This window comes from Bombyx mandarina, chromosome 28 (assembly GCF_030267445.1).
Source record: "Bombyx mandarina strain Sakado chromosome 28, ASM3026744v2".
Taxonomy (NCBI): Eukaryota; Metazoa; Arthropoda; class Insecta; order Lepidoptera; family Bombycidae; genus Bombyx; species Bombyx mandarina.
Genome location: NC_143233.1, coordinates 3437877 through 3461695, shown reverse-complemented (window position 1 = coordinate 3461695; position 23819 = coordinate 3437877). Strand labels below are relative to the sequence as shown.

General features: G+C 40.3%; 2 protein-coding genes across 2 annotated transcripts in view; one reads left to right on the top strand and one right to left on the bottom strand.

Moving 5' to 3' along the window:
* Nucleotides 1-23819, bottom strand: part of LOC114243414 (Leucine-rich tendon-specific protein) — an 85410-nt gene that overhangs the window by 23797 nt on the left and 37794 nt on the right. The window contains exon 2 of the mRNA XM_089738976.1: nt 1863-2016. Coding sequence (XP_089595102.1) covers nt 1863-2015 — 153 coding nt within the window. The 5' untranslated portion in view covers nt 2016. The remainder of the gene's footprint in view (nt 1-1862; nt 2017-23819) is intronic.
* Nucleotides 10001-23819, top strand: part of Llp1 (lysozyme-like protein 1) — a 29182-nt gene continuing 15363 nt past the window's right edge. The window contains exons 1-3 of the mRNA XM_089738977.1: nt 10001-10104; nt 17235-17379; nt 22788-22876. Of these exons, the coding sequence (XP_089595103.1) occupies nt 17235-17379; nt 22788-22876 (234 nt within the window). The 5' untranslated portion in view covers nt 10001-10104. The remainder of the gene's footprint in view (nt 10105-17234; nt 17380-22787; nt 22877-23819) is intronic.

Sequence of the window (23819 nt, the reverse complement as noted above, 5' to 3'; positions counted from 1 at the left end):
ACAGAATAAAAAAAAAGTAACGGAACACTAATGACATGTGACTCGTTTATTTACATTACATTTCTGGTTAATGAAACACGTACATGCGAAAAGACGTGTACTTGGATGTTCTGTAACTCAATTATGCACTCATATCTGAATGAATTTGAATAAAATTTCGCACAAAAATAGTTTATAAACATTGGACAGTGGCTCGTTCTTTTTACCGGCTGAACTAAAAATCGTGTAATAAAAATGAAACCCGCAATATTATAATTTGCGTAATTACTGGTGGTAGGAGCTCTAGTGAGTCCGCGCGGGTAGGTACCACCGCCCTGTCTATTTATGCCGTGAAGCAGTAATGCGTTTCGGTTTGAAGGGTAGCCGTTGTATGTAACTATACTGAGTGAGATCTTAGAACTTATATCTCAAGGCGGGTGGCGCATTTACGTAGATGTCTATGGGCTCCAATAACCACTTAAAAAAACAACTTATGAGCTAACAAGAACTTTATGAGCAAGTCTTTTAACGCCCTCTTGAAACAGAGATGCACCACACTCTTTGTGTATATAGATAAATGAGGTATAAAAATCAAATTTAAGAAATTTATGTATTCGAACCATTATTCAGTGTGCTTAGTGCGAGTTCTTTAACGTTCTCGATGTCGTAAAAGTTAACTCAAATTTGTATGGAGTTCAAACGCTTACTACATTTGCCGCTAGGGGCGCTGCTCCAACTGCATACAAACTTAAGTTAACTTTTACGCTATCGAGAACGTTAAAAAACTCGAACTGAGCACACAGTTCGTTTGATAGCATTCTAAAACAAATAGTTGGGTCCTTTCCGTCACAATTCAGCAGACGCTACGTACACAAAGCCGAGTCGATTGGCACCTGTACAAACCCCGACTTTGAGCCGGGTGAGATCACGCCCCACTAAATACTATCCACTGATTGAACAATTAATCTTGATGCTAAATGCTAAGAATATTCAAAGATATCGAACGCCAAACGCTTAGCGCTTCGGTGTATTACGTATTTCGGACAAATTTTACCGCAAATTGTTTATCTATCGCAACATATGCACGTTTATTTCAGGGAGCGTCACTAAAGCATTTAATTAAATTAATCAATTAATTCGAACGTACGAAAATATGGAGTCGTCGTGGCCTAAAGGACATAAAACGCCCGGCGCACTCGTGCCGAGCGAAGCATCGATATTCGAATCCCACAGGCGGGTACCAATATTTCTAATGAAATATGCGTAATTAGCAATTGTTCACGATTGATTTCCACGGTGAAGGAATTAAATCGTGTAATACAAATCAAACCCGCAAAATTATAATTTGCGTAATCACCGGCGGTAGGATGTCTTGTGGGTCCGCACGGGTAGGTATCACCTCCCTGCCTATTTCTGCCGTGAAGCAATAATGCGTTTGAAGGGTGGGGCGGCCGTTAAAACTGAGATCTTACGCCTCATGTCCCGAGATAGGTGGCGGCATTTACGTTGTAGATGTCTATGGGCTCCGATTAGCACTTAACAGAGGGTTAGCAGTGAGCTCGTCCTCCCATCTAAGCTTTATAAAAAAAGGATTGTGTGGTTTTATGAAACCACGGTAAAAGTGAAACTTTTTTCACATTATAGACATTTAACTTTGACAAACAACATTTACATTAAACACTGACAAAAACAAAAACAAAATAGTGTGGAGCACTGACACAAATGAGTAATAGTCTTATACACTACACGGTCAGCTGCTGCAAACTATAGGCACCGGTCTTGGCTGCTCTAACGAGCGCCTTTCACTTTATCCCTACTCCGCAGCCGACCGTCACGCGACATGCAACACACAGACGAAAAAGTTTGAGACGATGTAAACGTACTTGTAACGCCGTGTGGTCACCGGTACACCTCAACGTGTGAGGCAGGTCGCAGGAGCACTCGGCCGCCGGTCTGCTGCTTAACGATGGACACCTCCACTGACCCTCTGATAGTTTTAACGCGAGGAGCAATCCCAGTATACCGCTCAACCTCATTCTGGAACAACGAATTAAAATTTCAAGGGTTAACGTTCGTTCTGCAATCGAATAACCATTAATCGAATTAGATAATAATTGTAACTTATACTATGACACTTTTTTTAATGCTTAGATAGATTGACTAGCTCACAGCCCCCCCTGGTGTTAAGTGGTTACTGGAGCCCATGGACATCTACAACGTAAATGTGCCACCCACCTTGAGACATAAGTTCTAAGATCTCAGTATAGTTACAACGGCTGCTCCACCCTTCAAACCGAAACGCATTACTGCTTCACGGCAGAAATAGGCAGGGCGGTGGTACCTTTTTTTTTTTTTTTTTTTTTTTTTTTCGGGTAGAGGGCCGAACCTGCTACGAGGTCCCCGCGCAAGAGGGGCGCGCGGGGTATGTGAGACTCAACGGTCTGCATGGTGTTGTGAGCAGACCGCGGGCCCAAGGATTTTAGGACCCACCCACTAAACGACTCCCCTGCACTCTTACACCCGACGTCCGATCCCCTCCGAGGTCAGAACCCGGATGAGGTAGGGGGGCTACCGCGGTCAACACTACAACCAGACGGCGCGGCTCACCCCAAGGACGCCCAGCCGACGGAGCCTTCGAGGCGAATCGAAGGCTCTGAAACGTCGGCCGTCTCGGTACGGCAGCCCGTCGGGCCGCCCAGACGGTGCCGCTGGTGTCCCGGAATACCCCGCTGGACCAGAACCAGCCTGCCGGGTCGGGACGCGATACACCGTCGACCGGTCGCTCTATTCACTCCACGGCAGCGCGCTAGAGTGCTGGTAGCGCGCCGCGCGGCCTCACCCCCTCAGGTCGCCCCTTGACCTTCACCGGGGGGAGGCCGCCACCTACAGGGGCCGGGACGTACGGGCGTATTCCCGCCTCCGGCCCCCGGCTCGACGGCGACGGATCGGTGCGGAAAGGGAAGAGCTCTCCCTCTCTCGCTCCGCCGCCTCCTTCTGCGAGATGGTGGACTCGCAGAAATCGAGCATCGCCTTCCAGGACGCGTCGCTGCCGAGCATCGTAGCCACGACGCGCGGCAGCGAGAGGTCCTCACCTATGACCGCGACGAGGGCGGCGCGTTGCTCGTCGAATCCAGAGCAACGCGCCAATGTATGTTCCGCTGTGTCTTCCTCGTCGCGGTCCGCGCAGTGGTGGCACTGCGCCGTCGGTTCCCTTCCGGCTATCTTGTGCAAGTACCGGCCGAAACAACCATGGCCGGTAAGCATCTGCGTTAGCCGGAAGGTGAGGCATCCGCGGTCGCGGCCCACCCAGTCCGCGAGAACCGGGCGGACCGCCTCGACGGTTCGGAGGCCGGCCGACGGGTCCGCCAAGCGGCGAGACCACGCCTCCAGCACGGACCGCCGAGAGTGGAGCCTCCGCGCTCGAACTACACCTTCGCTGGGGCGCCCTTCCCCCCTAGAGCGGAGGTCGCTACGCCACCGGTAATCGGCAGCGAGCGCCTCCGCCTCCAGGTCCCAGGGTGGCGCCCCGGCGAGCAAGCACGCCGCCTCGAAGGAGACGGTGCGGTATCCTCGGATCGCCCTGACCGCGATCGCGCGCTGCGGACGTCGCAGCGCGGCGACGTTCTGGCGGGTCAGGGCGTGGCACCATACGGGCGCACCGTATAGTGCCATCGACCGCACCACCCCCATGTAGAGGCGGCGCGCCACCTGATCGAGGGCGGTGGTACCTACCCGCGCGGACTCACAAGAGGTCCTACCACCAGTTAATTTTTTTTGCGATAAGACCGATATTGTACCAATTGCTCTCTCTCTCTCTCTCTCTCTCTCTCTCTCACTCTCTCTAAAGCATTTAAACATCAAAAAACATCAACGTAATAAATAAATAATTATCGACTTATTCGAACGAAACAACTCCGGTTGTATCAAACAGCATAACATACGTACGAAGGATATTTCGTAAGTAACAATAAACTTCAAGAACTGTAACGTTCAAGGGGCAATTCCGGTCGCTCAGCACCACTTGCGTAAGAGCAGCGACTTCAGTGCGTTTGGTTGCGACATAATCGCACATTTCCAGTGAGTGACGGCCGGACGATCGTGGGGCCGGAGCGGTCTAAGTTGTAAGCGAGAACGGAGACTACATAATTAAAAATTTACACGACGCTACTAACATTTTCGTTAGCAATCTTACGGTAAACATCTTATTATCTTACTAGCTTTTACCCGTGACTCCATCCGCGTGGAATAGTTACTTTGGCATAACGCAAAATTTTACCCCCACTTCATTTACGTAGAAAGTGAGGATATTTTTGAATTATATAATGTTAAGGAGCTATTTAAACCCCTATTTTGAAACATTATTTATTAGTGCTCCAATAGTATTGGTCTTACCGTGATGTTATATAGCCTATAGCCTTTTTCAATAAATGGGCTATCTAATACTGGAAGAATTTTTCAAATCGGTTCAGTAGTTCTTGAAATTAGCGCGTTCAAACAAACAAACTCTTCAGCTTTATAATATTAAGAAGTATAGATGGTATTTGCGTAATTACTGGTGGTAGGAAGTATTGTGAGTCCGCAAGAGTAGGTACCACCGCCCTGCCTATTTCTGCCGTGAAGCAGTAATGCGTTTCGGTTTGAAGGGCGGGGCAGCCGTTGTACTGTTAAAAGTGAGATCTTACAACTCATGTCTTAAGGTGGGTGGCGGCGTTTCCATTGTAGATGTCTATGGCCTCCGGTAACCGCTTAACATCAGATGGGCCGTGAGTTCGTTCACCTATCTAAGCAATAAAAATAAAAGTTTTCACTATTAGCCCGGACTGTTATGCCGAAGGTTGTGAGTTCAATTCTCAAATCGGGCAAACATTTGTGTGATAAACACGTTTGATCGTTGTCTGGGTGTTTATTATCAGAAAACGTATATAAGTATATAATGTCAGTCTCTGGTACCCTTAGCAGAGGAAACCCTAAATTAGGACCGAATGACCATGCGTAATTTTTTCACAGTTATTTATTATTATTATTATTATTTTATAGATTCTGCATAAGTTTACTCAAAAATTTTCGTGGCCTATTAAGTAAGATATGATTTTCTGTGAATCGAACACTACTTAACCCTAGTTCACAGCTGACTTTCACCATGAAGGATAAACGCGAAATCATACTTTGGTCAAAATTCACAAATCTACGTACGTACGAACATTTTACTATCTCCTAACAGCCTATAACAAATGTTAGACTATTGAGACCTTGTCGAACGGACTCCGATAGCAAATTACGTCGTAAAACTACGTAATATAACCAAGCAAGGATCGTTAAATTACGATGTAAATCGCTTTCGCTCGTGCCCTGTACAGCCGGGCGATCGTAGGAAACGTCAGTGAATTACCCGTTTATTGATAGAAGCGGGTGACGAACGTATAACGACCTACTTGGTACGATTTTACAGTGGCCAGTATTGTTTCTAAGGAATCTTATTCAACAGAAAGGTTTACTTAAACTTTAGTTTTAAGTTTTCATCTCATGCTCGTTAATATTTTACAGCTCTGTTAGATGAGTAACGGAATGCTCAAAAGATTAAATGATAATATAAGTGTTTTTTATTTTATCATTGGTTATACTAGTTTCCGCTCTATTTGGCGTCCATCTTTTGTACTCTTCAAACAGTAGGCATGACTGTCTTAGAAAATTCGGAAGAAATAAGCAGGATGGTGATAGCTACTAGTAAGAAGCTACCAGTGCCCCTAACACGAATAAGTGCTGATTGGCGATCACAGTGCCCTGGTATAATATTTTCAAAGCGCTGCATCGCCTTTTTTCCCTCAGACCCAGCCCACTGAGTTTCTCGCCGGATCTTCTCAGTGGGTCGCGTTTCCGATCCGGTAGTAGATTCTGTGAAGCACTGCTCTTGCTAGGACTAGTGTTAGCAAACGTCACCAGGTTACTAGAATAGGTAAGAAAAAAAACGGTTGTCTGTAAAGGCAGTTTACTGACGATAGTTGAACGTGACAACGTCATAAAAAATACTGATGGAATGGTTTCATTTTTCAAAAGAAAATTTTAATTTTATTTGTTTGATAGATATTTTGTATGGATATAGAGAAGGAGGTAAATGGAAACACTATTGAATTGATCAAGTTACATTTATTTGTAATACAAATACAATTATGTCAATTTTTTTTTACAATGTACATAGTTATTTTACAAGTGTGAATGGGCTTTGAATTTTATTATTGTATAGCAGCTGTCCACGCGGATGCATCGCTCACTCAAGTAGGAGAGAGACAGATGTCGAACGCTGCCGAACGCAGAGGCCGGTTGTGCCTCTTTGTCGCTCGTTGCGCGCTCTCGCTTGCACTTCAAGCCTTAAATGGAACGCCTCAGAGCGAGGTAACGCCGCATGAGTCATGTTTTTTCGTGCATGCAGCCGGCTCCATCGAATTATAAGACGTTGTCACGTCAAAAAAGCTAGTATGAGATTGAATTTCGTTCAATCAAAGGTACATAAGATTACTCCTTATAACACCAGTCCATTTATACTTATCACGCGGGTCCAGCCTTTTCAGAGTTTCTCCGGAGGAAACTAACGAACAAATTAAAAACTTGTTTCTCATTGTAACCACTCGTACACTGTATTCCAAGTGTTTTCTTCGGTTTTCTTGGGGCATGATTAAAACAGATTTTACGGTTTGGTCTCGTGTTTTAATTTGTCATTATATTCTTTGAAATACTAGAGGTCCCGCAGTAGTCGAAATTCGACTAGGTATAATTAATTGGAATTGTAAGTTTGTACACTATTATGATTGTATTTTATACTTCTATAATCACAAATTTCGCCAAGGCTACTCTATAAAAAAATATTAATAAAGACAAACAATATTTAATCTATTCTCAATTTGTCCACAGACGTCAAGAACAAAAGTTTGACAATATGTAAATAGTATGCATGCGTGTGTGCGTCAAATACATGGTATGTAGTGTGTGTAATGTTTTCTTTATTGATTTAATGTATCCTTTATGCGTTATTTTAAAAAAAAATAGCGTTGTGCACTTCTTCTCTATATTCTCTATAAGTGTGGAAAATTTCATACTCCTCCGTCCGCGCAATTTTCGTAAAAAGGGATACAAAGTTTTTGCTTCACGTATTAATTCTTTGAAATATTTCGAATGTTTTACAGTTTTAGCGGAAAATCGTCGGCTGATGCTTAAACTGAAATAGCCTCTCAAGGCAATAGCCAAAGCCTCTCAAGCATAGGTAGGAAAAAATTAATTGAATGTTCTGGAACAATGTAGACATAGACGAAACGAATTAAAAATATGGCATAGACGATAAACACAGTGCTATCACTCAAAGCGAAGCGAGAAACGGATCACCTTCAAAAAAGGGAAGAAGTGGATTTTGGTACTGATCTTTACCTTAAGGGTATTCCGGTTAAGAGTTCTTATTAATTCTGAGCCCCAGTTCGTAACACTATTAAAGAGGATTCACATTTTTTTCTTAGTTGGTTGGACGAGCTCACAGCCCACCTAGTGTTGAGTGGTTACTGGAGCCCATAGACATCTACGACGTAAATGCGCCACCCACCTTGAGATATATTATCAGTTTTAAGGTCTCAGTATAGTTACAACGGCTGCCTTACCCTTCACACCGAAACGCATTACTACTTCACGGCAGAAATAGCCTGGGTGGTGGTACCTACCCGCGCAGACTCACAAGAGGTCCTACCACCAGTAATTACGCAAATTATAATTTTGCGAGTTTGATTTTTATTACACGATGTTATTCCTTCACCGTGGAAGTCAATCGTGAACATTTATTGAGTACGTATTTCATTAGAAAAAATTGGTACCCGCCTGAGATTCGAACACCGGTGCATCGCTCAACACGAATGCACCGGACGTCTTTATCCTTTAGGCCACGACGACTTCGAACCCCTACGCCCTACCACCATATACTGAAACATTTGCAGACTTCCATGTCTGTTTGTGTTCTTTAGATTCGTGCGGCGTTTATCCAATTCTTTTTTTACAATCGGTACTTCTGTCGATCGTGCATGGTGCATGTTAGGCATAGTACCGTCAATGCATGCTATGATGGGCAATGCAAATCATTTTAACTAGCCAATTACGACAAGGATTTAAGAGTAGAACACAAAACTCTCACGACAGTTGAAGTTAGTTAAACAAACGTTATGAAGAATAGAATAGAATTAATTCAAGTACCCATAAGGTCGGTCATACATCTATGAATTAATTAATTTGAAGTTTAAGTTACTGTAGTTCGATATAACATATTTACTGGTGGTAGGACCTCTTGTGAGTCCGCACGGGTAGGTACAATCACCCTGCCCATTTCTGCCGTGAAGCAGTAATGCGTTTCGGTTTGAAGGGTGGGGCAGCCGTTGTAATCATACTGAGACCTTAGAACTTATATCTCAAGGTGGGTGGCGCATTTACGTCATAGATGAGTATGGGCTCCAGTAACCACATAACACCAGGTGGGCTGTGAGCTGGTCCACACATCTAAGCAATAAAAAAAAATGTAGCCGTCTCGGACTCAATTCCATTAAATTTTATTGTAGTCATAGACATAAGTCTACTGAGTTTATCGCCGGATGTTCTTGGTGGGTCGCGATTCCGATCCGGTAATAGATTGTCCTAAGCACTGCTCTTGCTAGGGCTAGAGTTAGTAAAATTTCCAGACTGAGTCCGTGAGTTGGTCTACACGTCCAGTGAAGCTAATCCATAATTCTTCGAGGTTACTAGCTATAGATAAGCAAAAAAGTAGACAGACGAGACTATAGTCGCTTAGGGAAATTAACAATGCGGCACAGCGGAGCCTATCACTAAAGATCCCTTAGCCAAGATTTTTGCAAATCGTAAACCTGACGTACTTATACTGAGTCTACGATAATCGTATACGAAATATCGGATAATGTAAATTTTAAAATAAATAACTAGAGATTGCACCATAAAATAAACTTTAATTACCTTTACCTTTAGTTAACAATATTTTTACTGGTGATGGGACGTTTTGAGTCCGCACGGGAAAACACCGCCCCACCTCTTTCTGCCGTGAAGCAGTAATGCTATGTCTATGGGCTCGAGTAACCACTTAACACCGGGTTGTCCGTGAGCTCGTCCACCCATCTGAGCATTAAAAAAAAGATTAACATCATTACAATACTCACGCCTCAAGGTTTTTAACCTCACATTGAACTGAGTCTGTGCAATTTCACACCAGATTATAAGCAACCTTACTCAACCTATCTTTAACGTTCTAACGCTAACACCAGTTCAATATGACCTTCAAATTACGTTCAACAATTAACAAAATCGCCCAGCGTTGCAGCTCTAATTATAATGGTTTACATATACCATATATCACAACAAGGTTAGTGGCCATGACAAGGGACTGCTGAAATACATAATTTCGGTCTAACACAGTACCGTTCATTTGCATTGAGTTTTTTTTATTAATTCAACGAAACCTTTTTAAAACTGTTATTCTTTTTTGCGGAAAGAGATTTCTGCGGGATTGTTTGTGGTCAGTTTCACGATTTTTTTTGTTGTGTTTTTTTTAAAGTTCTTTTTAAAGTTCTATCTTTTTTTTTTTCCTACCTAATCTGATTGCCTTGAGAGGCTATTTCAGCGTAACCTTAACTAGTAGGTGACAGCTGGACCGATTTGACTAATTTTGGTTCTGAATTATTTGTTTAATTATTTGTCCAGAGAAGGTTTAAAAGGTGAATAAATATGAAAATGCTCGGAATTAAATAAAAATAACAATTATGCTTTCCCTTTGATGTGTCCCCCGTCGGACGGATTTATTTTGTTTGTTTTAAGTTTATTTTATACAGAAGTTTAGATTTTTTATTTATCGATTGAGGCACTACGAAGTCTGCCGGGTCAGCTAATACTAGCTAAATACTAATTTACAAATAATAAAGAAATATTGCTAGTTTTATTAAATCGCTCGCTAGTGTGTGGTCCGCTTTAAAAATTGTGCAACAGTTCTCCCCACAAAGTGAATAATTGAGTTTTATTGGGTCAAGCTGGCAAAGGGTTTGTGACTTGCATCCACACCACAGGTTCTGTTTGCTCTGCTCTCCAATATAAAAAGAGGTTAGTTGAATTTAATATTTTTTTAAATCAAAATGAGGCTTACGATTCGAATGAGTGTGAGCTTTTTAATATTCGAGGAAATCACTGAAAATATATATTGTAGAACGAGCTACGTATAGTTAAGCTTTTGCAGTAACAAAAAGAACTAAATAATACATTCTAATGATTATTTCAGACTTGTAAGACACTTCTAGAAATAGTCAAACGATACGTTAGACCAGCTATACACAAATCATGCATCAAATTAAGTCCTTACAAAATACTCAATTTATTGTTGCTCATTCAAAGAAGTTTTTTTTTATTGCTTAGATGAGTGGACGAGCTCACAACCCACCTGGTGTTAAGTGGTTACTGGAGCCCATAAACACCTACAATGTAAATGCGCCACCCACCTTGTGATATAGGTTCTAAGGTCTGAAGTATAGGTACGACGGCTGCCCCACCCTTCAAACCGAAACGCTTTTTTTTCCTACCTAGGCTAGTAGCCTTAAGAGGCTATATCAGCGTAGCCTTAACTAGTAGGTGAGCTCACGGGGCTCAAACCTGATGACGTTGCTAACACGAGCCCTAGCAAGAGCAGCGCTTCGCAGAAACTACCACCGGATCGGAAACACGACCCACTGAGAAGATCCGGCGAGAAACTCAGTGGGCAACTATATTAAGCTTAGTAGATATATAAGTATAGGCGAACTCACAGAGAGTGACTCACTCACATTATATCTCTTGCTTAATCCATTTTCAGTACTATGATCTGCATTGTTATTGTTATAAACATTTACGTTAAAATTCAAATGGGAATAATATTTGTTCCTTGTTTTCGTGGCAATTTTAAGTACAGCGCTGAAATATATTAGCTTTTTCAGTTTCAAAATAACCAAGTGAAAATAGCATATAGCATTTTATTGATAACACCAAAAATAGAATAGGTACTATCAGAAAGAAACGAAATATAAAAGTAACAGAAAAGACTATAATTGTCCTTGACTGTTTTAATATTTCATATTTACATATAAATTTAACTTCCGTTCACTGAAAACAATGAAATGAAACAATTGTAAATAACGAATGAATATTTCAACACCAATTATGGATTCCTTTATTGAATCACCAGTGTAGTTTTTTTTTCACTCATTTACTGTACTGTTCATCTTTTTGATATCTGACATTTTTGTGTACGCCAAAACTGATTTAGAAACCCGTAGGCATGTAGAAGCTATCTAAGGAATAATATCGTGTCCACATTCGACATTCGCAGTGAAAGAATAAAAATCGCGCGATTATAGTATAGGCTGCGGCTTGGCTCTGCCCCTGGCATTGCTGACGCCCTTGAGCGACGGTAACCACTAACCATCAGGTGAGCTGTGCGTATATAAAACAAAAACAAAAAAAAACCAAACCCCTAAAAATGTATATGCATTATTATGAGCGTATTGTTCGCCCGTCACATCATTACGGATCCATCCGATTAACAGTGCTTTTAGGTACCTCAAGTACCGGTCACCGTCCTCGCCAAACCCGTCACTTGCGACGAAGGGCTCAACAAGTAAATTAACCCATAGACACAGGTCACTGAGTTTCTCGCCGGATTTTCTCAGTGGGTCGCGTTTCCGATCCGGTGGTAGATTCTGCGAAGCACTGCTCTTGCTAGGGCCAGTGTTAGCAACACTCCCGGTTTTGAGCTCCGTGAGCTCACCTACACGTCACGGCGAAGCTGAAATAGCCTCTCAAGGCTATCAGCATAGGTAGAAAAAAAAGGAAAAAAAAGGTGCTTATGGATAAAATGGCTGAGCAATTGCGTACCGCTTAGGAATATTTTGCATCCACATTAATACGAGGATGTTCAGAGCGCTCGGGAAACACGTTTGAGGGTAGTAATTCATTCCATAATCAAATTATATGTACTTGCCAAAAAAATTTCTTATGAGTAAACTTTGTTCCGTTCATTGCAAAGATAAAATACAGATGATCGATTCATCTCAAACGAATTCCCCTGAAAATTCCCAGTACCGAAATAAAATACACTACGAAATTCGGCAGCGTCAAACGACACACTCCTGTACGACTAATTTTTCATAACACAGGAATCAGTAGCGGCCAACAGGAATGATAGGAAAAGTAGCTTTAAACTCCATCCATAAGGTTGAATATCGCGCGTCCACAACTCGCTGCATTTAGATTAGGCTGTGAACACACTGTACCATTTTTTACAAGCGACTTCATTGCCTTTGACCTGTCTCTATCTACGTAACGGAATCTTTCGGATCGAAGTTTTTTTCTTTTTTATTTACTTAGATGGGTCTACAAGCTCACGACTCGGTGATTAGTCGTTACCGTAGTCCATAGACATCAACAATGTAAATTCCGCCATTCACATTGAACCATGACTTCTAAGTCTGAAGTTTTATAGTACAACGACTGCCCCACCGTTGAAGCTGAAACGCATTACTGCTTCACGGTGCAAACAGGGCCAACAGGGTGGGGATCCTGGCTGAGCCCTTGCTCGCCCACCTGTCCTGCTGAAACCTGCCTCAGGACCCACCAGTAATCCTTCAAAGATAAAAAAGAAAAGAAAAAAGAAGAAAAAAGTAAAAGTCCACATTATAAGCTGCGTTACAGCTTCGCGCCTGACTTTAATAATCAAGAGAGAAAAGGAGGAGAGGAAGGAGAAGGAGAGTATAGAGAGAAAGAGAGTTTTAGCTTTAGCAAGAGAGCTTTATTGTACACAAAAAATGTAAGACATTAAATACAAAAAAGTACAATTGGCGAATAAATAATTATTAAATAATAATTTAATTATTATATATTTTTTTTATTGCCCTTGTAGGCAGACGACCATACGGCCTTCCTGATGGTGAGTGGTTACCGTCGCCCATGGATTTCAGCAATGCCAGGAGCAGAGCCAAGCCGCTGCCTACCGCATAATACTCTCCACAAGTCTCGTTTGAAGAAGGACATGTCATAGCGCTCGGGAAACACCGTGGAGAGGAGCTCATTCCATAGCCGGATGGTGCGTGGCAAAAAAGACCTCTAGAAACGCACTGTCGATGAACGCAGCAGTTACAGATAATATGGATGAACTCTGCTCCGATGGCGGGAAGTGCGATGATGAAAAGGAGATGAGGGGATCATCTCAAGCAATTCCTCAGAGCACTCCCATACATTTACATACATACTTTACACAACTGTACTGTACACAAAAGTACTGGAGTGGAGACCTCGTACTGGAAGTCTAACGGGGGCAGACAGCCAACGAAGCGGACCGATCAAAGTAGTTGGTAGAGACTGGATGAGAAAGGCATGAGACCGAAGAGAATGGGGTGCATTCGAAAAGACCTACACTCAGCATTGGGTGGACACGGGTTGAAGAAGAGAAAGAGATATATAAATATGAACATTAATTATTAAATTGGTTTAATAATTAATATTTATTTGTAATACTTATTAATTTGTTTAATAATAATTATTTATTTGTAATACTTATTAATTTGTTTAATAATTATTATTTATTTGTAATACTTATTAATTTGTTTAATAATAATTATTTATTTGTAATACTTATTAATTTGTTTAATTATTATTATTTATTTGTAATACTTATTAATTTGTTTAATAATTATTATTTCATTAATAATTATTAACTTTATTATATTTTAAAATACAAATCTAGACCGTGCCTTTACGAAAACGTGAAACTTCGTGTTTCGACGGACTAGAGCGAGTTATGAAACGGAAGTCGGCCGCGGGCATCCACGGTAGTTCTAGAAGGTTATGCACACAAATTGTTCTCGCTACAGTCTCCAAACAATACAGCGCTCATTATTAGTGTTGTTGTTGTTGTTGTTGTTGTTTATTTTGAAGTTGTTCAATTTTGAATTTTACATTACATTGCATTCATAATTTGTTAATAAAATCGTAATGTTCATTAAATTTAGTTTCCCCTTCAACTTTTAATCCAATTGCAAATCACACAATCATGGCGCTAAATAAGTTTTCACTTCAGATGCAATTCCTTGAGGTCGATTGCGACCGTGGAATGATTTCCTCGACTACTTCCAGAACGCCGTGACACATCGTTCTTCGAACTTCAAAATGAGGTTTGAGGATAGTCCTCGTTATGCCCCTGGTATTCCTCATATGCATAGGCGATATAGACCTATATGTCGTATGATTGATGGATTACTGGTGGCCCAGAGGCCTTTCCAGTTTCACCAGGGCAGGTGGGCGAGCAAAGGCTCAGCCAGAAGGGGTGGGATTTGCTAACAGCTGCCCGAGCGCCTCCAAAGGAGACCTAACAACTCAAGAGCAACTACTTCGCGAATTAATCTACTACCGGATCGGAATCACGACCCGCTGAGAAGATCCGGCGCGAAACTCAGCGGGCTGATGCATTGGTTAGGTTGCACGTCGACCTCTTTGTCGAGTTCGATTTTCCTAGCTATTCATCTCACATGGTGATGGGGTCAGCTTTCCTTATTTGTCTCCTACATTTAGCTCTGTCTTCGACATCCTCGTCAGCGACATCGCATTCCCTCTTGTCCTCCAGTACTTCAGGTATTCCTCTAGGTTTCCAAGAATTATTGTGATTGAAAAGAAAATTAAACAATAAATAAAATTTCATATAAGTAAGAGAATAATATAAGTCGCTTACTAACTCTTAAGACGATAGATCCGAAATTGACTGACACGGCCGATATTACAATTTTTTTTTATTGCTAGATGCGTGGACGAGCTCACAGCCCACCTGGTGTTAAGTGGTTACTGTAGCCCATAGACATTTACGGCAGAAATAGGCAGGGTGGTGGTACCCACCCGCGCGGACTCACAGGGGGTCCTACCACCAGTAATTACGCAAATTATAATTTTGCGGGTTTCATTTTTATTACAATGTGTTATTGCTTTGCAATCGTTGAAGCTAGAACTTCCACAATTTCGGCGGGATTCCGATTATTTACGCCGAGCGTTATACTTTAGTAACAATAGCTTCAATAAATAATAAGTAAGGCAATTCCGGTAGTATTTTGTCAGTGGGAAACCGTAAAGTAGCCGCAGTTAAGATGTTTTATTTGAACGTTGTTCGCGTACGTGTTCTTTCCGTCGCTATCTGTTCGTTTCCATTATACTAAGATTCGCGATGAAATATTCTTTAGTTTTATGCATCGGCTGTAACTATACTTGAGACCTTAGAACTTATAACTCAAGGTGGGTGGCGGATTTACGTTATAGTTGTCTATGGGCTCCAGTAACCACTTAATACCAGTTGGGCTGTGAGCTCGTTCACCCATCTAAGCAATAAAAAAATTCGGCTTAAATAGTATTTTGGAAGGTTGAGAAAATAAACAGTCAAAATTTATCATATCCAAGTGAAGTTCGGATTGGGTCTGCTATTGGGCTGACTATTGCTTAAGTAACAAAAAATCAATCAGTCAAATTAGTATAGAGGTGATCTAGCAATGCTCCGTCATACTTCTGACAATCTATTTAAACATACTAATGAAATCTGGTCATGCTACGCTTTTTTAATACGCTTTTATTACCTTCAGACGTATGTATGTATGTTTGTAACGGAATCTTTGAACATGAATTTGACCTCCTCCCGATCCACTGACGGTGCTTTTAGGTACTTCAAGCACCGGTCACCGTTCTCGTCGAACCCGTCGCTTGCGACGAAGGGCTCGACGAGTAAATTAACTCTCAGACACAGCCTACTGAGTTTCTCGCCGGATCTTCTCAGTGGGTCGCGTTTTCGATCCGGTGGTAGATTCTGCGAAGCACGGCTCTTGCTAGGGTTCGTGTTAGCAACATCGTCAGGTTTGAGCCCCGTGAGCTCACCTACTAAAGTTAGGGTTACGCTGACATAGCCGCTAGGGCTATCAGCTTAGGTAGGAAAAAAAAAAAAAAAAAAAAGAATTTGACCCCCTTCAAAACGTCGGATTAACTCGAAATTTGGTATACTTATTAAGAACCGATGACAATTTAATATTTAAAAAAAAAAGTAGTTTAAAAAATCTAACAAAATACGCTTTTATAGAAAATCCAACTAAAAAACAGAAAATAAATTTTAATAAATTTGAATTAAAAATAGTGTAACAAAAAATTTTTTTATTGTAAAGAAGCGTCATTTTATTATACCACGAATGAACTCTGTTTCGGAAAACCGCTTGCCACTTAAAACGTGTCGTAGCGAACAATGGAAACGCACTGTCGACGCTTCCCACATATTAATTAGTCAAGTGGAAGCCGTGAGTGCACCGGTAATGCAAATGATTCCTCTGCAGACTCCGGTTCATACGGGTATCTTTGAACTCGAATATTATACGAAATTAAAACAGCGCCAAACTATACAACGGTGACATGGAGAACAGTTAAGCTCGATAATATATGTCGGAGAAACCACAATTATTAACACCATCGTCAGACATCATAGGGGCGAATAGGGTGATCGAGCTTAGCAGACGAAACATATGACAGTTCTTAGGACGGAGGCACCGCTCTTCAAGAAGGCTGGTTGGTAAGTGTGATGGCGTCTATGCGCCTCCATCGGCTAGGCTCTGTTGTAGCACGAAGTTAGCCGAGCTCCGACGATACCGCGATCGTGCTGCCATCTCTCGGGAATCGTGCTGCGTTTCGGCTAGCTACTAAACTAATGACCGTCTCCGACATATATATTTTTGACGTGACAACGTCTTATAATTCGATGGAGCCGACTGCACGCACGAAAAAACATGACTCATTGAGGCGTTCCATTTAAGGCTTGAAGTGCAAGCGAGAGCGCGCAACGAGGGACAAAGAGGCACAATCGGCCTCCGCGTTCGGCAGCGTTCGACATCTGTCTCGCTCCTACTTGAGTGAGCGATGCATCCGCGTGGACAGCTGCTATACAATAATACATTTACATGTTTTCGTTAAGTACGAAGTTCAGTGAAAAGTGAATGCTGTGTCAATTGTCCATGAAACAAATAAAATTAAAATTTTCTTTTGAAAAATGTAACCATTCCATCAGTATTTTCTTATGACGTTGTCACGTTCAACTATGGTCAGTAAACCGATTTTACAGACAACCGATTTTTTCTTTGTTTAATGACGCAAGTAAATAATAAAAATTCCCTAATACCATATTTTTCGTTCCCCAGATGATCCAATCACCACATCTCGGTCTACTGTTTCTGGCTGTGACCTTAGTCCACAGTTCCGAAGGGCACGCGAAGGTTTTCACGAGATGCCAACTATCCAGAGAGCTTTTAAGATACAACTTTCCAAGAGCTTTGATCCCGACTTGTAAGTTTCATTATTTATGTACAGATATTTTTTAAGATTTCGTTTAGAAACAGAGTTTTTATTTTTAAATTCATCTGCTGTAACTCAACTAGGAGCTTTATTTAAGAAAGTTAATACAGTAAATATATACATAATTCATTGCTTACTTATATTATCTTTTTATGATGAAAATCCTAAGCTAATACTTAGGAGAAGCTAATACTTAGAACTATGTCCTTTAAACTTCAGATTGGCACAGTAGCTTAGTATAACATTAATAACTTGCGCTATCTTTGTTTAACACATCACAAAAGCTTCTCCGAAGTGAGGCAGTTCTGCATTATTAGCTTCGAGTACGTGCTTTAAAGGCAGATACTCAGAATTCCCTAAAGATTCCACAGCAGCGTGTGTTGTATGATATAGCTGCTTCGCTAACCGATTCTATAATTAAATATACTCGGAACAGAGATTTGGATGTGTGAGTTGATTTTAAATGAACCCTCTAATGATGTTAGGTTACTTAAATAAAAAGATTATAAACAATTTTTAGTCATTAACTCAAAGCGAATCATCAGATAGTCTGATGAACTATGAGTGTGTCAAATGGTCACGCATCTGAGTTATGGTTTCTAATCGACAAGTCGATTATTAGTAAAGAGCTTCCCTTAGATAAATACAAACTAATTAATCAGTGCAGACATCTTAACATTGATGATTGAAATTAATTTGATCTACAAGCTCAAGTAAGAGATACATCATCATAGTTATCAGAAGAAGACACCAAATACCAATTGGATACTAAAGAATGATTCCTTTAGCAGATGATATGGTGCAGTATTGAATATGTGACACATGAAATAAAATCACTAAGTTGAAACAAATGCAAATCGTAAACTTAATACCTATAAACCAGATTTTGAATTCAATGACGGTGTTCACTTAAACTTGAGAATAACTTGACGCTTAAACCCTCGCTCGGGCCATCCATTATTTGTGGCGAAACGTCCCCTTTTGATTTAAGTCGTCCGCAAACGTATTAATTTGAATTAATTGCGAAAGGTGCCACCGTTTTCTGTGTTCCATGAACTTTAGAGATAGGAAATGAACAGTAAGGTAATCGATTGTAATGATTTAATACGTTGACTGCAGTATGCGGCTCAAAAAGCCCCATGCTCGACTGTCCTCTGGAAGTTACAACCACGTTCTTTCACTCGATGCGGGAGGCGACTATATCCACCTCTCTATGGGTGTGGATATGTTCAGAAACGAAATGTTGTTCTTCGAAGTGTTGCTAACACTGGCACTAGCGAGCCCTTCGTCGCAAGCGACGGGCTCAACAAGACAGTGACCGGTGCTTGAGGAGCCTAAAAGCATCGTTAATGGATCAGGAGGATCCGTAATGAAAAATAGGATGAGTGTGATGTTGGCCAATCTCCAATAACACTTCCGAAAACCGACAACTGCTTTACTATACACTACACATACCTCGAACGTAGTACAATAACAATTAGAGCGATTCTCTAACAAATTTTAAACTTAAATGAAAGAGGTTTTAGGGCTGTTTTGTCAACTGAACGATGTTCCCTCTTTATGCAAATTAGAAATCGCAAGGCTTTCTCGCAACGCGTGTTTAGCTCGAAGCCGGAAATTCGTTTAGAATTAGCGGCGTAAACTATTTGTTTATATTTTTTTACTTTAAAAAAAACTTATGCACATCTCGGAGCAGGTAAATGAATCAAATATAACGACAGTTGCTTTTTTTCTTTCTCCTACCTATGCTGATAGCCTTGAGAGGCTATTTCAGCTTTTCCTTGACGTGTAGGTGAGCTCACGGGGCTCAAACCGGGAGTGTTGCTAACACTGACCCTAGCAAGAGCAGTGCTTCGTAGAATCGCTTCATGTATAACATGACAGTTTGGGATAGACTTAAAAAAAATTATTATAAAAAGTCAAATACTTATGTGCTACTTACTAACATAATATATTATAAGTAATACTAACAAAATGTATGGTTTTTACTGAAATAAAAATTTAAAAAATAACATATGTTTATATATTCAGGTAAACTCCGCTTTTAGGTATACTTTCTAGTGTGTTTCTCGATGATCGAAATTCAACCATAACTTCTTAAGATTTAGATTCATTTTGTGATTTTTTTTCTTATTGACATTCGAAAAAGGTGTATACCTAGAATAAGTAAGTGTATACTTAGGGAATACCTATATTATAATTATATAATATTATTCATTAATAAGAAAACAAATCATAAAATGAACCTAAAGGATAAAATACCTATATATAGGCAAAGATAACACAATACCTTTATATGTTACTGTTGTATACAATATTAATACATTTGCCTATATAGATATACCCTTCGAAAAATTACTACCAAAATGGGCAGTACGGTGATACCCAATCGGACCATAGAGGACATATTATATCTAAACAATTCGCTGAATAAATTTCAAGCGGAACGAAATCCAATTGAAAATCTCATAATTAAATATTCATCCAGTCAAACAATTGGATTTATTTAATTTTACTTTCATAAACTTCAAGGAAATCCTTTCGACTTTGCCGGCTTTATTTAAGGTCAAACCTTGAATTTTAAACAAGGCAGTTTTTCGTCTGGATTACAGATCCGAAGAGGTTTTATTTTCTTTTTTGAAAATTAAGTACATTTCCACGGTTTTCGGGAAGCTTTTCATTTTCCTGAGCCTTTCCGCGAACTCCGACTCCAAATTTCAAATTGAATTTTCATCGTATCGTTACCATTTTAATTAACATAAAAAAATAACGTTGTTAAAAAAATAATTCTTTTGAGCAAATAAGAATTACTTGTATTTATTTGTAGCTTAGAAAATAACATTTCTTTATTAATAAACTAGCGGCCCGTTCCGGCTCCACTCGGGTCTCTAACAAAAATTTCAACGATATTTGACGTTGTTTTATTTTTTAAAATAAAAGAACACTTATTGCGGCATAACTATAATAGTTAGACATATGCTGTCGCGACGCTTTTTGTAAATAATAATGTGTTCTACAAAGTCGTAGTACTTTATTTTATTCTATCATCAATAGTTTTCGCAGGGCACGCGATATAAAGAATATATTAGGTAATTTTGTTTCACCTTGGGTTACATTATTGGAGTTTTAGTAAGGATCCCTAATTTTTTTCAAATAAGATTATAGCCTACTAGCGACCCGCCCTCGCTTCGCTTCGGAAACATTAAAACACACATGAAACCAAAAAAATAAAATAAAAAAAGAATAAAAAAAGTAGCCTATGTTCATCAGGGACAATGTCGGCTTCTAATGGAAAAAGAATTTTTCAAATCGGTCCAGTAGTTTCGGAGCCTATTCGAAACAAACAAACAAACAAATCTTTCCTCTTTATAATATTAGTATAGATGTCACTCGGGAATAGTGTAGCTTCCAAACAGTGAAAGAATTTTTCAAATCGGTTCGGTAGTTTCGGAGCCTATTCAATACAAACAAACAAACAAATCTTTCCTCTTTATAATATTATTATTATATATTATATCATAGTATAGATCATATTCCTCACAGTCCTATGAAATTTGGAGGCGCGAAAGACACTTGGGCCATACATAATAATATGATAAATCAATAGTCCTCTTCCAATAATAGTATTAGGGAGACAGAAATCAACGCAGCCTTTCGCTCGAGATTCGAGTAACTAAACAAGGGTGTTAGTGGTTTTTTTGTGGGAGTCTTCAAGAGCTCAGGCGGTGCGGGAATAACGGCTGTGATAGCAACAAATTTCAATCACTTTTTTTTTTTTTTTTTTTTTTTTTTTATTGCTTAGCTGTGTGGACGAGCTCACAGCCCACCTGATGTTAAGTGGTTACTGGAGCCCATAGACATCTACAACGTAAATGCGCCACACACCTTGAGATATAGTTCTAAGGTCTCAGTATAGTCACAACGGCTGCCCCACCCTTCAAACCGAAACGCATTACTGCTTCACGGCAGAAATAGGCGGGGCGGTGGTACCTACCCGTGCGGACTCACAAGAGGTCCTACCACCAGTAATTACGCAAATTATAATTTTGCGGGTTTCATTTTTATTACACGATGTTATTCCTTCACCGTGGAAGTCAATCGTGAACATTTGTTGAGTACGTATTTCATTAGAAAAATTGGTACCCGCCTGCGGGATTCGAACACCGGTGCATCGCTTCAACACGAATGCACCGGACGTCTTATCCGTTAGGCCACGACGACACATTTTTTTTATATTGCTTTGATGGATGGACGAGCTCACAGCCCACCTGGTGTTAAGTGGTTACTGGAGCCCATAGACATCTACAACGTAAATGCGCCACCCACCTTGAGATATAAGTTGTAAGATCTCAGTATAGTTACAACGGCTGCCCTACCCTTCAGACCGAAACGCATTACTGCTTCACGGCAGAAATAGGCAGGGCGGTGGTACCTACCCGTGCGGACTCACAAGAGGTCCTACCACCAGTAATCACTTAATGTTTTCGTATCAATTGAAACAGTGCCAGTGTGCTTTGGGGAGCAATTTGTTTTTAATGGCTCCAGTTGCCGGACAATATCTTACGATATCTTAAATGGATGGTTATCCAAAAGACGGAGCGTGTAGTTTGGAGTTTTGTTTTGTGATTCTCAGAAACACGTGTTTTAATATATACTAATGGTCCCCCGGTAGTCGAAATTCGAGTATAATTAATTGAAATTATATGTTTGTAGACTATTATGATTCTATTGTCAAAGACTATTATCTTATCTTATACCTTTAAACGAGCAATTCTTGTATATATAATCTGAATCTCGGAAACGGCTCCAACGATTTTCATAAAATTTAGTATACAGGGGATTTCGGGGGCGATAAATCGATCTAGCTACGATTTATTTTCAGAAAATGTTGTTTTATTCGTGTTTTCAATAATCAACTCTTCCCGACATCTATTGGCGAATAGTAATACTATTTTTCTTAATTGAGGGCAACTAACCGCTTTAAAGACACAACAAGATGGCGTTATCAAAAATATCTCAGAGTCAAAATCTCAGGTCATCATCTAGTACTTCTCAGAGATTTCAGCAAGACTACACTATAGACAAATATCAATATAGACAAACAATATTTAATCTATTCTCAATTTGACCACCGACTATAAGCAATATGAAAAGTTTGACATAAACAAATAGTATGCATGCGTGTGTGTGTCAAGTACATGGTAGTGTATGTAATGTTTTTACTTATTGATTTAATGTATTTTTTATGCACAATAAATAAATAAAAATTCTGCACTCCTTCTCTATATTCTCTATAAGTGTGGGAAATTTTATACTCCTCCGTCCGCGAAATTTTCGTAAAAAGGAGTACAAAGTTTTTGCTTCACGTATTAATATATAGATATTTTTTTGTCTATCAGGGGTATGCCTCATAGAGCATATGAGCAGCAGAACAACCGAGAAGATTACGAACCACAACAACTCCTACTCTAGCTACGGATTGTTCCAGGTAATAATTTGAATTCATCGGCTACCATAGAACAGCAACTACTCAGAATCAACCTCTGAATTTCCTATCGAATTATTTTATGGTGCATAGGTGCATAGAATATGATGCATATGGTGGACTAGGTCTTACTAGTGAATCTAATAGCCGAAGGTGGAGCTAAAATTATAATTTGCGTAATTACTGGTGGTAGGACCACTTGTGAGTCCGCGCGGATAGGTACCACCGCCCTGCTTATTTCTGCCGTGAAACAGTAATGCGTTTCGGTTTGAAGGGCGGGGCAGCCGTTGTAACTATACTGAGACTTTAGAACTTGTATCTCAAGGTGGGTGGCGCGTCTAGGCGTCCTCGTCCACCCATCTAAGCAATAAAAAAAAAAATCGACAATTTGTTGAACTTAACCAACCGTTAAGTTTACTACTACTACTCTACTACTAATTTTTTTTTTTTTTTTTATTGCTTAGATGTGTGGACGAGCTCACAGCCCACCTGATGTTAAGTGGTTACTGGAGCCCATAGACATCCACAACGTAAATGCGCCACCCACCTTGAGATACAAGTTCTAAGGTCTCAAGTATAGTAACGACGGCTGCCCCACCCTTCAAACCGAAACGCATTACTGCTTCACGGCAGAAATAGGCAGGGTGGTGGTACCCACCCGCGCGGACTCACAAGAGGTCCTACCACCAGTAAATAATTATGCAGATTACGGCATATTCTTGTGAGCAAAACAATAAGCTATTATAACAAATAGTTTCAGACTCGCTTACGGATCAACGCGACCACAAATCCTTTCGTACTAAAAGAAAAAACACGACAAAATCGATAATCTCCATATCCGATATTCGATTAAACCGGTTAATTAACGCAGTAACATTAATTATGATTATGATGTGAACCGACCCGATAATATTTTAATTACTATGCAAGGCTTACACCATATTAC